The 13046-nt window shown below is 40.9% G+C and overlaps 1 protein-coding gene across 2 annotated transcripts in view; it reads right to left on the bottom strand.

The window, feature by feature from the left end:
• Nucleotides 1-13046, bottom strand: part of cacng7.L (calcium channel, voltage-dependent, gamma subunit 7 L homeolog) — a 54561-nt gene that overhangs the window by 23138 nt on the left and 18377 nt on the right. For both annotated transcript variants that reach the window (XM_041569646.1, XM_018226415.2), the window contains exon 2: nt 2604-2843. In XM_041569646.1, the coding sequence (XP_041425580.1) occupies nt 2604-2799 (196 nt within the window). In that variant the 5' untranslated portion in view covers nt 2800-2843. The remainder of the gene's footprint in view (nt 1-2603; nt 2844-13046) is intronic.

Below are 13046 nucleotides of genomic sequence, written 5' to 3'. Positions count from 1 at the left end.
TCATGAAAAACTTCTCTTTGGTGGTGTCTCCAATCACGGATCTAACCAAAAAGGGTGCAGATCCAAGTATGTGGCCTCCCAAGGCTATTCAGGCTTTTGAATTTCTCCAAAAAGAATTTGTGTCTGCTCCCATTCTCCATCACCCTGATACCACTCTTTCTTTTATTGTTGAGGTAGATGCCTCAGAGGTTGGGGCAGGGGCAGTCCTTTTTCAAAGGCATCCAATAACCAACAAGGTGCATCCTTGTGCATTCTTCTCTAGGACATTTTCACCTGCCGAGGCCAATTATGATATTGGAAATAGAGAATTGTTGGCTATCAAATGGGCCTTTGAGGAATGGCGACACTTGTTGTAGGGGGCTAAACATACTATAACGGTCTTTACTGACCACAAAAACCTATTGTACATCAAGTCTGCTAAGCAGTTGAATCCTAGGCAGGCTAGATGGGCTTTATTTTTTACCCGGTTAAATTTCTCTCTCACATACAGGCCTGGTTCCAAAAACACTAAGGCACATGTACTATCTAGGAGTTTTAAATCTAACCGGTCTGAACCTAGTGAGTGTATTCCCATCATTCCTGGTGAGTTAATTGTGGCAGCTCTGGGATCAGACTTTGCCACACTATTGTCTTCTGTTCAATCTTCTGCCCCTGTAGAAACTCCCTCCGGGAGGTTATTTGTACCTGAGGACTTAAGGGAACAGGTTCTGGTTGAGGCTCATAATTCAAAAATGGCAGGACATCCTGGTATTTCAAAGACTGTGTCTTTATTGTCTCACAATGTGTGGTGGCCTTCTTTTAAACAAGATGTCAAAAATGTTGTTAATTCTTGCCCTGTCTGTCAGAGGTCAAAGTCTTCTAGGAACCTGTCACAGGGATTGTTAAGGCCATTATATATCCATTGTGCGCCGGCGTAATGACGCCAGCATGCAATGGCGCGAAAGTAAATGTATTTAAAGAGACAGTTTTGATTTTTACACTGCCCGTTATAGGTTATCTCCTAGCGAGTTCCTGGTGCTTCTGTGCTATTAAAGCTTCTCATTTTCTGTGATCTGACTACCTGTTGTGACCCCTGCCTGCTTCTGACAATCCTGACTTCCGAAATCCTGACCCTGCCTGGTAACTGACTCCTCTATTCCGTATCCCTCCTGATTCATCTCCTGGTTTGACCCTTGCCTGCCTGACTCTCCTTGTACTCTGCCTGCCCCGACCCGGCCTGTTCTGACTTGCTTTCTGTCTACGCCTTGTACTGCGACCTTCTGCCCAAAAGACTTCTGCTTTACCGACGTGCCCCTTTGCTTGTTCAGAACCCTTCACTTGGCACCTCTCTTAATAAGACCTGGCGGCATCCGATTAGCCTAAGGGCTCCTCCCGAGGTGAAAGGCGGCTGTTAAAGGTGGAAGCCAGAGCAGGGTGCTTAGCATTGGTTCTGAATTTAGGGTGCCGACCGTGACAACTCTGCACCATACCCCTCTTTACACCTGTTTTCAGAAATCCTTATCTGTCCTTATGTACGAAAACTTATCAAATTGTATTTAAAATTATTTTAATCATTATTTGGCACTTCTTCATTCTCGGATAAATACTCATATATTGGTAGAAACCAATAAGATCAAGAGCAGGTGCTATAGTTCTTCTCTTAGTTTAGACCCACATTCCTCAAACTTCAGCACCTTTTTATTATAGACTTATACTGTCAACAGCTCTACTTTTTCTGCACCTAGATTCTCTAATAAAAGTTCATAAATATGGATTCATGTATTACAGAGTGACACTAATTACAGCAATCCAGTGAAGAGCAAACCCAATCTGTACTCCTCCACCTTTATACCATGCGTTGAACTGCAGTTAGTATACTTTAAGCAAGTTGCAAAAAATTGTATATACAGTATTGATATATATGGAATAATGTGCCCATTGTAAGTGGCCTTGGAGGCTTCAGTCTGGGGTTACATCACTAAGCATCTATTGTCAGTAGCGATCCTAGAGGGGGTGGGCCCTGGTGCGTGACGCGCAGCATTATCAGCGGCGAACTGACTGCCGGGGGGCCCTGAGGGGGTGCGGGCCCTGGCCCTCTCGCACCCCCTGCTCCCCCGGTAGTTCCGCCACTGTCTATTGTAAGTGATGACATCACTGGGCACTGATAATCAAAATATATTTCATAATTTGTTTATGGCATATTTGCAATAAACAAATATTCATTTATTTGAAATAATGTATTAATATTGTACAATATTAAAATATTCAACTATTGTAAAATATAAACATATTTTAAGTCATTGAAGATTTTAAGGAGCTCCGTGAGTGATTTCTAATATCCTCATATTCTAAAGCAAGGGCATTTTATTCCAATGAGTCATGTGACACAAGTTACACCAGTTGGCATTATTTACATTATAATGGTTCTTCATGGCACTTGGTCATCTATAGAAAACTGCTGATAAAGCAAAACCTCAATATTGTATAAACTAGTTTTTAAGACACAAGACAGGTGGACATTCCATATTTAACCAGCAACAGGGATCTTCATGCTGACCACACTTTAGTATTTGCCCATGAATATATATCATCTAAAGAGGAAAATCAAAATACTGTAATCTTACCAGCTACAAAACACACCCTCCAAAGTCCTGCGTGAAGAGCCATCTTTACTTCTGTTGTCTGGTTCTGTTGTAGAACAATCCCCTCTTCCATGTGGAGCCAGTAATCAGTGCTTACAGCTATACCTACTAGAAGGAGACCACATGCCCCAAAGACACTACTGAGTAGGGTCAATGCCCGGCTGCTGCAATTACTCATTCTAAGAAGCAGGGAGAGCCCACTCGATAATGTTGCACAGTTACCTACAGGGAAAGAGAAGAGAAAGGACTTGACTTTATGTGTTGCCATCTAATGAAAGCATACAAACATTTTTTACTATATCCTTTAATACTAAGGAAGAAGCACATGGAAATGAGATGAAGCCTGAAACTCAGCCCTCAACATCTATCACCTCAAAATCTGGGTTTTAAGATATGGAAACATTTAGTAGCTGCACAGAACCACATCTGAAGGCCAAAAGTTAATCAAGGTACTTGCAATTCAAACATGTTCCTGCACTTCAACATGGTTGCCATTGTCTCCATCATACTTCGTCTAATGAACAATTCACTGACTGATGCTGGGGAACCTTGGAGCTAATGCCATCCTGATCCAGGATTCCTAATAGGCATGCTAAACTTGCACCCGGAGGCACATAAAAATAACCACAGTCCCCTTTTTTGAGACAGAAACAGGTAAAAGTCTGTTAAAGCAATAAGAACATTTTCTACATTAGGGGGGTTATTTATTAAATGGAAAAAACGTATTATACCCCAATGCTGCAAAAAGCCAGAATCCAAAAATCCGCCATCTCAGACCTGTTGAAGGTCCAGTATAAGTCAATGGGAGAGGCACCTATGTCAGATTGCAGTTATTGGGGTCCTTGGGGTATTTAGACCAAAAATCCAACTTTTTGGTGGTTTTCGGCCAAAAACAAGCGATTCACGAAGAAAGCCCAAAAAATTTGAGCATTTTCGGGTTTTCGCTGAATTTTATAGAGTTTTTCAGCAATCCGATGAATTCGGGTTCTTTTATTAATAAATAAGGTCAAATCGAGCATGGAGATTTGGTCATGTTTTTTTTAAATAGAATATGAGATAAATTTGGATTTTAGCAAATAACCCCCTAGATGTTTGATTTAAGACATTTGAGTTTATTATGCTTATTTAATCTTCTTCATCATCATTTATTTATATAGCACCGTTAAGTTACGCAGTGCTTTACTTAATACGGTGTATACTTCAAATATCATACCGTACTCCCCCCACTCCAATATTACAGTCTCAGGTTTAAAAAAATCACTTAAAGATAGGGCCAACAGGAAAACTTTGCTGCAGTAAAACCAATATAGACTATATTCTCTTTGGCACAATCTCCATAGCTCTTTTGTCTGATTTCTTTGGAACATCATAACTATTGCAAATAAATTCCCAATATGCCCTTAAATATATGTCAGAGAGGACAGACAATGTTGATTTACTGGATTAAATTGCTTAACCATTGTTATAAGGCTTTTAATACAACAGTCAAACCTTTTTGTCAAACGAAACATCTGTACAGGACTATTTGAGAGAACGCTTTGTTCTGGGAGCTAAGAGTGTTTCAGTAACCAAAACACAACCACTGTCTCTAAATCTTTCACCACAAACAACAAAAGCAACAAACTCACATTTATTACACTTCTATTAATCTTTTCTAACTGCTCACACAAACAAATAGGTTGATAAAAGACATCATAAAATGTGCACAGTCTAGAGATTGTTCACAGTTCAGAGATTGTAACATTCTGCTGCCTTCTCTACACACTATGGGGGAGATTTACTAAAGGCCGACGTGGCTAACGCTGGCGAAAATTCTCCATTTCGGCACTTCGCTGATTTACTAACGGTGGCTGGCGTAATTTCGCTGGCGTAATTTTTCCAAGGAGATAGACTCTGGCGCAACTTCGCACTTTAACGCCAGGCAAATTTTCGGTCTGGTAAAAGAGCGTTACTAGGCAAATTCACTAAGTTTTTGACTGTTACCTCTATCGCCAGACTTGCCTTCACCACCTCAGACCAGGCGAAGTGCAACAGAGTAGATAGGAGTTCCTCAAAAAAAAGTTGAAAATTTTTCTAAGATTGAAAAAGATCATCTTTTTTTTTTTTGGGGTACCCTCCTTCCCCCCTACATTTGCTAACATATGGCACCTAAACTATACTGTGGGCACATGTGTAGGGCATTATAACAACTTTATATAAGTTTATTAAGGTTCCCTGGCCTTGTGTAATGCCATTGTACTTCGAACTGTGCGCAACTTCGGATCTTCGTGAATTAGCGTTGTCCAGGCGAATTTACGCCTGGTGAAGTGAAGCCATCGCTGCCGAATTTTCGTCGGTTAGTGAATTTGCCCCTATATCTCCCTACAAGGTTCAAAGAAGGAGGACAGATAAGAGAAAAAAGAGATTGGAATCTGGTGGGGGAATGAGAAAATTACTCTAGAACACAGGGGTCCCCAACATATTCACGTCTAGTGACTTCCATAGTTTGCCTGCAATATATTTTGGACAAAAAAATGCACCAAAAAAACACCATAAACTCCAATGTATTCTGCGCTAATGTTGGCTGAAAAAAAAGTCAATGTGGAAAAGTCACCCATTTACTTCAATGCGTTTTTCAAATACCCACCATTTCGCAAAGCTTCTGGTGGTTTTACAAAGTATTTGGAGACGGGAGAACAGACCTGCTCATCCCTACTCATGCCATGTTCAGATGAGGAAAGTCACACTATTGTTAATAGGGGTTGCAAAATAAGGGCTTTGGTTGGCTGTTGCCCTATGTGGAATGCCAGTCTGGAGTAGATTCTTTTTCACAGCAAACTGTGTATTTGTGTCTCCAAGACTTGACTCTAGGCCAGTGGCTTGGAGCCCATTGGAAGAAACATCTATGAGGGCAGGGCCGCCATTAGAAATCATGAGGCCCCATACAATAAGTTTTTCTGGGCCCCCTGGGCCACACCACCCGCCCAAGCCCCACTACACCCACCCCAGCCCCCAAGCCCCACCCCATATCCCGCCCACCCCACCCAGAGTAAAAAGGCCACACAGACATTGCTAAAAATGGTAAACCTCATGCACACTCAAGTTATAAAAGCCATTGATGGTCAGGGCCCCCCATAATTTTTTTTTTAAAAAAACATTGGTGGTCAGGGCCCCACCAAGTTAAAAAAATAATTGGTGACCAGGGTACCCCTATAAGTTAAAAAAAAAAACCATTGGCGCCAGGGCCACTCATAAAAGTTTTTAAAAAAACACTGGTGGCCATGTGCCCCCCCTTACAAGTTAAAAAGAAACATTGGGGCCCCAGAAAATATTTTTAAAAGAAACATTTGTGGCCAGGGGTCTATAAAGTATTAAAATAATACATTGGTGGCCAAGGGTTTAATAAAATAAAAAAAACACAATGTTGTTCACTAGAACTGAACTCATGACTTCAAGTATTTAGCTTTGTCTCCTTTCGTGGCGTTGGGTCTTTTTGCGTCTTCAGATCTTCGGCTCCTTTCGTGGCTTTGGGACTTAACGCGGCTTCAGGACTTCATCGCTTCAGACTTCAGCTCTTCAGGACTTCAGCGGTTTGGCACAACTTTGGCACTGTCAAAAAGTGGAGCACAACCAGACCCCCCTTTAGGCCCAGGCCCGGTACAACAGTATCCCTTTGTCCCCCTGATGGCGGTCTTGCATGGGGGAGGGGATGTTCATCACCCACTCCTTGGGATCACTATAGTAGCAACTGCTCTGGCATACTTGCTAAGTATACAAACAACAAAAGCCACCTTGAAAACTATAAAGCATTGATCTCCAACCATTGGCTTGCAAGAAACATGTTTCTCACAAACTGCTGGGCAGTTGCTCCGGGCCAGGTGCTTATTTTTTAATTCTTGGTTTGGAGGCAAGTTTACTGCCAAACAGAGCCTCCTTTAGACTGTCAGTGCACATAGGGGCTGCCAAATAACCAATCAATCCTTATTTGGCACCCCCAGGAATTATTTTCATGCACCCCAACTCTTTTTACATTTGAATATGGCTCATGGGTAAAAAAGGGTCGGGGACCCCTGCTATAAAACCAAGTGCATCAAGCAAAGGAAAAATAGCCCTGAGGATTCAAAACTGGAGCATATTAAATTTTTCTGTAACTGGTTATATAGCAAACAAATGATGATGCTTGGTATTTCTCCCTATTAAAAAAAGATATTAAAACCCTGGAATTTGTCAAGTTCTAACTCCCCAAGCCACACATAATAATAGATATTTTACAGTAACTGAATGTGCATATGTGTGGGATGAAATGTTTTCTACGTGGGCTAATAGTCTGAGTGGGAAGAGAGTGAATTTGTGGGTGTGCATGTACATTTGTCTCAGACAGTGCAAGTCGATACTGTACGTTACCACGGCTTGTCTGCTTTTGATCATATATTGCTCATTACCGAAGACAGATCTCCTCTTAACCTATCATCAAATTATTATATTGACATGTTCATCTTCCAGTAAAAAAAAGTGATATGGTCACCTATATAATATAGAGTATGAAATACTGTAAATAGAAACATGTTCTGATCTTTGATGCCTGGATATGAAAACCTAAGCTAGACCAGGACCTAGACTTGAACAGAGGATTTGATAATTGGCCTAACTTATTGTCTGATAAGGTAATAAATAGACTAGATTGGTTGTTCTTATACCTTAATAGGACACCCTTAATTCCAGAATAGTTTTTTGAAAGACTAAGGGTATGACCCTGCCATGCAAGGTGCATTGTATATCAGTAGGGTTAATTGACATAGGACCAGTTTCATCAGGGACCACTTAACTTGTTTGTTTGTTTGATATTCACCGGCATGTCCCCATTCAGTCAACATTAATGTAAGGCTTCTGTTAGTTCACTGTTGCAACTCAACACTATCTGCCTCTCCTTGGGTACTCTTAACAGCTAAAGGTTACACTTCAGAAAGGCTGAAGATTTATAATGATGCTGTAGTGTAATACGTTTATCACTACATGACACGGATTATGGTGTCACATGTTGTCTGAACATGTTGCTCACCAACCCCCTGGATGTTGCTCCCAGTAACCTCAAAACAGGTGCTTATTTTTGAATTCTAGGCTTGCAGGCAAGTTGTGGTTGTTTAAAAACCAGGTGTACTGCCAAACAAAGCCTCCCGTTGGCTGCCATTCCACATTCCACAGCCTTTATTTTGCACCGCCCAGGAAAATTTTTCGTGTTTGCAACTCTTTTTACATCTGAAGCCTTACAGCTTGAAAAGGTTGGGGACTTAGAATCTAAGGCATGAAATAACATTAAAGTGTTATGGAAAAATACCATGATATTATCTGATGTATTGATCTAGTAGAGTTACTTGATCATTCTGAATATTTTGTATTTTTGTATCATCATGTTTCATCATGAAATGACAGATTCTTTTGGCACTTCAAGATAGAGATCACTCTACTATGATATGAAGAACATTCAATGAACTTCTACCTTAATGGGTCTCAATCTTAATCAAGCCTTTCTAGTCTATATTTGACTATTGACTTATTGATACGTGGCTACTGCCATACTGCATGGTTCTGTGAGCAAAAACAATGGCAGATAAAAAGGATCCAAGAGTGGAACATGACATTACACACTGAGACATGAACAGAGTGCCCATCTTGGATACCTCTGAGAACATCATAAGCAGTCACCCAAGGAAGAACCAGAGACAGACTGAGACAAACCCAAGTAAAATCAGAACACAAGTGTGAACAAAAGGGGAAGCAAAGACCAAGAGTAAAACACATAACAAAAACAAGAAATTACACCCAACAGCTCATATATATGAAAACCTTTGACAAACGAGAAACTAGTCAATGTGGTGAGACCGCATGTGGTATCTAATGCAATGAAGCTTGTAGGGTGACCCAAGAACAGATAGACCTTTTTGATAAGTATAGTCATTTAAAATCAGGACCCACAGTACTGCCTTCTACCCTGATCTAAAGCTGGTCATATACAGGGAGATTTAAGGTGACAATTTAGCCCCTTCAGACTGACCTCCTGGCTTATGTATGGACCCTTCTCGAGTGCCTCCCCAACAGATATCTGGCCTGAAAATCAGCCAGATATTTATCAGGCAGGTTTGTAAATCCCACATTGGCAGGTTAATGAGGTCCTCTCCTGACAGACCTGAATAGGCCTCTGTTCCAGGGCTGGAACTAAAATAGGTCATGTTCTTGCCCAGCAAGTGACCCAAAGTTACCAGAGCCAAATATTTATTTTTACATAATATTGAAGGACATGTTCAAAGCTGCCTTTGCAGTACTTTGCAACATCCTGACCACAAGAAATAGAAGTGAAATTGATACAAGTAGCTATTAGTCTAAGAACACACACTTCAAAGCAAACCAGTTCCGTGGGATGCCTGTGTAAAGTAACAAAATGTTTAAAACGTAACCTTTAATGAGAAATTAACTAAAAAGAGGAGCGCTCATGAACATGCAATCACTGCTGTAGCCCATCGGGCCGCAGTGCAGGATCAGTGTCCTTAAAAAACACACAATTAAAAACTAGCAGGTGGTGGAACGGTGGTGTCTTCGTGAAGAATCAATAGCACCTCGCCGAATTATATTAAAGTTCGATCACATTGCAAAACTAGCCGCTCCCACCCTTCCATTTGTGCCCCAAGTGTGCCAGAAAACCTGCCTGTCTACATAGGGACAGGGTGGGAGCTAAGCTGCCACCTATGCTGCCCAACGCGTTTCACTGACTAGTTCAGCTTCCTCAGGGGCAACATCCATCAAACATTCCTGCAGTCAACACTGCTATCTCATTGACTCTGACTACATCTACCATTGAAATAATGTTGTAGTTGCCAGCACCTCTCCAGCCATTGATCCAGTTCCCACATTGCCTTGCATTGTCTGCAAATAACAGACCAGGAATATATTGAAGCAAGCAAGAGCCTGAAAGGCATTGTGGGAATTTAAACCTTGGCCAGAGCTCACTAAAACGACATTGCTTTAATGGAGCATGTATGCAGGACCAGCAGTGAAGAGAACAACTCAGGACAAACAGCCACTGCTTTCAAATAAAAGTATGGGACCTGTTATCCAGAAAGCTTGGGACCTGCAGTTTTCTGGATGATGGGTCGTTTGTAATTTGGATCTTCATATCTTTTGGGCAGATTTACTAAAGGGGCGAAGTGACTAACGCTGGCGACAATTTGCCAGCTTTACCGCTTTCACCGATTTACTAACGGGCACAAGTGTCACTTCACTAGTGAAGGAGATAGACACTAGCGAGGCGACTTTTCACTCTGGTAAATGGATGTTACTCTGCAAATTCAGTAAAATACTGATTTTACTGAACGTTACCTCTTTTGCCAGACTTGCCTTTGCCAGCTCTGACCAGGCAAAGTGCAATGGAGTGCATAGAACTTGCTCAATCTTCAGTTACTTACATCATATATTTTGAGTGGGGAAAAACTTCTAAATCCAAAAACGCTGGAGTCTTTTCCTTTTTTTCAGGATGATAGGCTGCAAAAGTGTTTTTTTGTGTAACCGGTCTCCCCCATACATTTTATAACATATGGGAACATTATTTTACACTGGGCTTTTGTGTATTGCATTATAACAACTCAATTGACTTTATTAGGGTTCCCTTGGCATGTGTAGTTATCAGTGTAAGAGGCCGATTCACTAACTTCGAGTGAAGGATTTGAAGTAAAAAAACTTCAAATTTCGAAGTGTTTTTTGGGCTACTTCGACCATCGAATGTGCTACTACGACCTTCGACTACAACTTCGAATGGAAGGATTCGAACTAAAAATTGTTCGACTATTCGACCATTCGATAGTCGAAGTACTGTCTCTTTAAGAAAAAACTTCGACCCCCTAGTTCGCCATCGAAAAGCTACCGAACTCAATGTTAGCCTATGGGGAAGGTCCCCATAGGCTTTCCTAAGTTTTTTTGATCGAAGGATATTCCTTCGATCGTTGGATTTAAATCCTTTGAATCGTTCGATTCGAAGGATTTAATCGTTCGATCAAAGGAATAATCCTTCGATCGTTCGATCGCGTTATTTGCGCTAAAATCCTTCAACTTCGATATTCGAAGTCGAAGGATTTTAATTCCCAGTCGAATATCGAGGGTTAATTAACCCTCGATATTCGACCCTTGGTGAATCGGCCCTTAAATGTAATTTATTAGGTGCAGCATGTAACATAAAGAGGTCCATTTAACTTTAAATTTCCTGCCGTATGCAAATTAGCCTGAGCGAAGACCTCTAGCGAAGTGGCACTAGGCAGAATTGAAAGCTAACGCTCTGATTTGCTCGCTTTGCAGAAGTAACGATAGTGAAAATTCACCAGCATCCGTCGGTCAGGACAAAACTTCGCTTTTTAGTAAATCAGCATTGTCCCCACAAATTTTTCGCCTGGCGAGGTGTTGTGATGGGTGCAAAGCCGACGATGATGAATTCTTGCTGCTTAGTAAATTTACCCTCTTAAGTCTATTAGAAGAGCATTTAAAAATTAAATAAACCCAATAAGCTGGTTTTGCCTCCAGTAAGGATTCGTAGGGGCTTATTTATCAAAGAGTGAAGTTAGAGATCACCACAGTCCTCTAGAGTGGATTTCGCCACACTCCGTTCATTTCTATGGGATTTTTCAAAGAGTATTTATCAATGAGTTAAAGTGAAAGTTCATCCTTTGATAAATACGCTTTTAAAAATCCCATAAATAATTGAAGAGTGGCGGAATTTCACTCTAGAGGAATGTGGCCATCTCTAACTTCCCTCTTTGATAAATATACGATTATATCTTAGTTGGGATCAAGTAAAAAGTACAGTTTAATTATTACAGAGAAAGTTTACAGGTAAGTTTAAAGCTGGAACTATGATATTTGTCTTATTAATGATTTATGTCTGCTTAGAATGGAAGTCAGGAGTTTTGGATCCACATTTACCAGTGGTTCCGTATTCAAAAAAATAGGCCATAAGTGCTTTGCGTATTTTTCTTTTTTGCACTATATATATATTGACATGCAAAGAAGCTATATTGTGTTTACACCCCTAACTTCACCTTATTATTCATTTTCTATTTAAAGGAAGTAATTGCAGACACTGAATATGTTAGCGATGCATTCATTAGATATGTAGTTGCAGATACGTTGGGCGACATTTCGCAGCCTGATCTCTTTCTTTAAACATGATATTAGTATTCTATTATGGTAAAAAAACACGTACAACTGCATAAATGTCTTAATTAAAGAAACAGAATGTCAGTAACGTAACTAGAAATTGTGCCAACCCTCCTTGCAAAAAAATCCAAAAAATCTCTGGAGGGGCTTGGCATGCACAGTGCATCCCCAGGGCACCCCACCCATGGGCCGCTCGCAAACCAGCAGCAGACGGAAAAGTATAATGAAAGAGGAAAGTCGGGCGGGAGGACTGCAATATGGCAGACTCCATGGTCAGAGACTCCCTGTGTCCCGCAGCCTCCACCACGGAGGTGATGTATTGTAGTTACTCCACTTACCTCTTTAGTTTAGAAAGAAGAAAGAAGTGTGCAAAGTGAAAAAAGAATTTGCCATTTTTTTTGCACATTGCCTTTTTCCATTCTCTAAGGCAGGCTGTAAGGACAGGATTTGCTGCGCCTCCTTAAAGGGATACTGTCATGGGAAAAAAAATGTTTTCAAAATGAATCAGTTAATAGTGCTGCTCCCGCAGTATTCTGCACTGAAATACATTTCTAAAAAGTGCAGATTTTGTTCCGACATGGGGCTAGACATATTGTCAATTTCCCAGCTGCCCCAAGTCATGTGACTTGTGCTCTGATAAACTTCAATCACTCTTTACTGCTGTACTGCAATTTGGAGTGATATCACCCCCTCCCTTTTCCCCCCCAGCAGCCAAACAAAAGAACAATGGGAAGGTAACCAGATAACAGCTCCCTAACACAAGATAACAGCTGCCTGGTAGATCTAAGAACAACACTCAATAGTAAAAACCCATGTCCCACTGAGACACATTCAGTTACATTGAGAAGGAAAAACAGCAGCCTGCCAGAAAGCATTTCTCTCCTAAAGTGCAGGCACAAGTCACATGACCAGGGGCAGCTGGGAAATTGACAAAATGTCTAGCCCCATGTCAGATTTTAAAATCTGTTTGCTCTTTTGAGAAATGGATTTCAGTGCAGAATTCTGCTGGAGCAGCACTATTAGCTGATGTGTTTTGAAAAAAACATGTTTTCCGATGACAGGATCCCTTTAAGCTGCACTCTGCTCCTTGTTTCCCTTATCATTCTAGTGCTTGAGCCCCAGGGAATGAAAACTGTCCTCTTACATTTCTTGGACTTCTTTTCTTTGTGGAAATAGATTTCTTAATTCCTTCTGGCAAAATACACAATTATATCATTGGTTTCCTGTGTGGCTTTTTCTGGACATACACAA

This window comes from Xenopus laevis, chromosome 7L (assembly GCF_017654675.1).
Source record: "Xenopus laevis strain J_2021 chromosome 7L, Xenopus_laevis_v10.1, whole genome shotgun sequence".
NCBI classification, from domain to species: domain Eukaryota; kingdom Metazoa; phylum Chordata; class Amphibia; order Anura; family Pipidae; genus Xenopus; species Xenopus laevis.
Note: the sequence above shows the minus strand (reverse complement) of the source record. Positions and strands in the feature narration are given on the sequence as shown.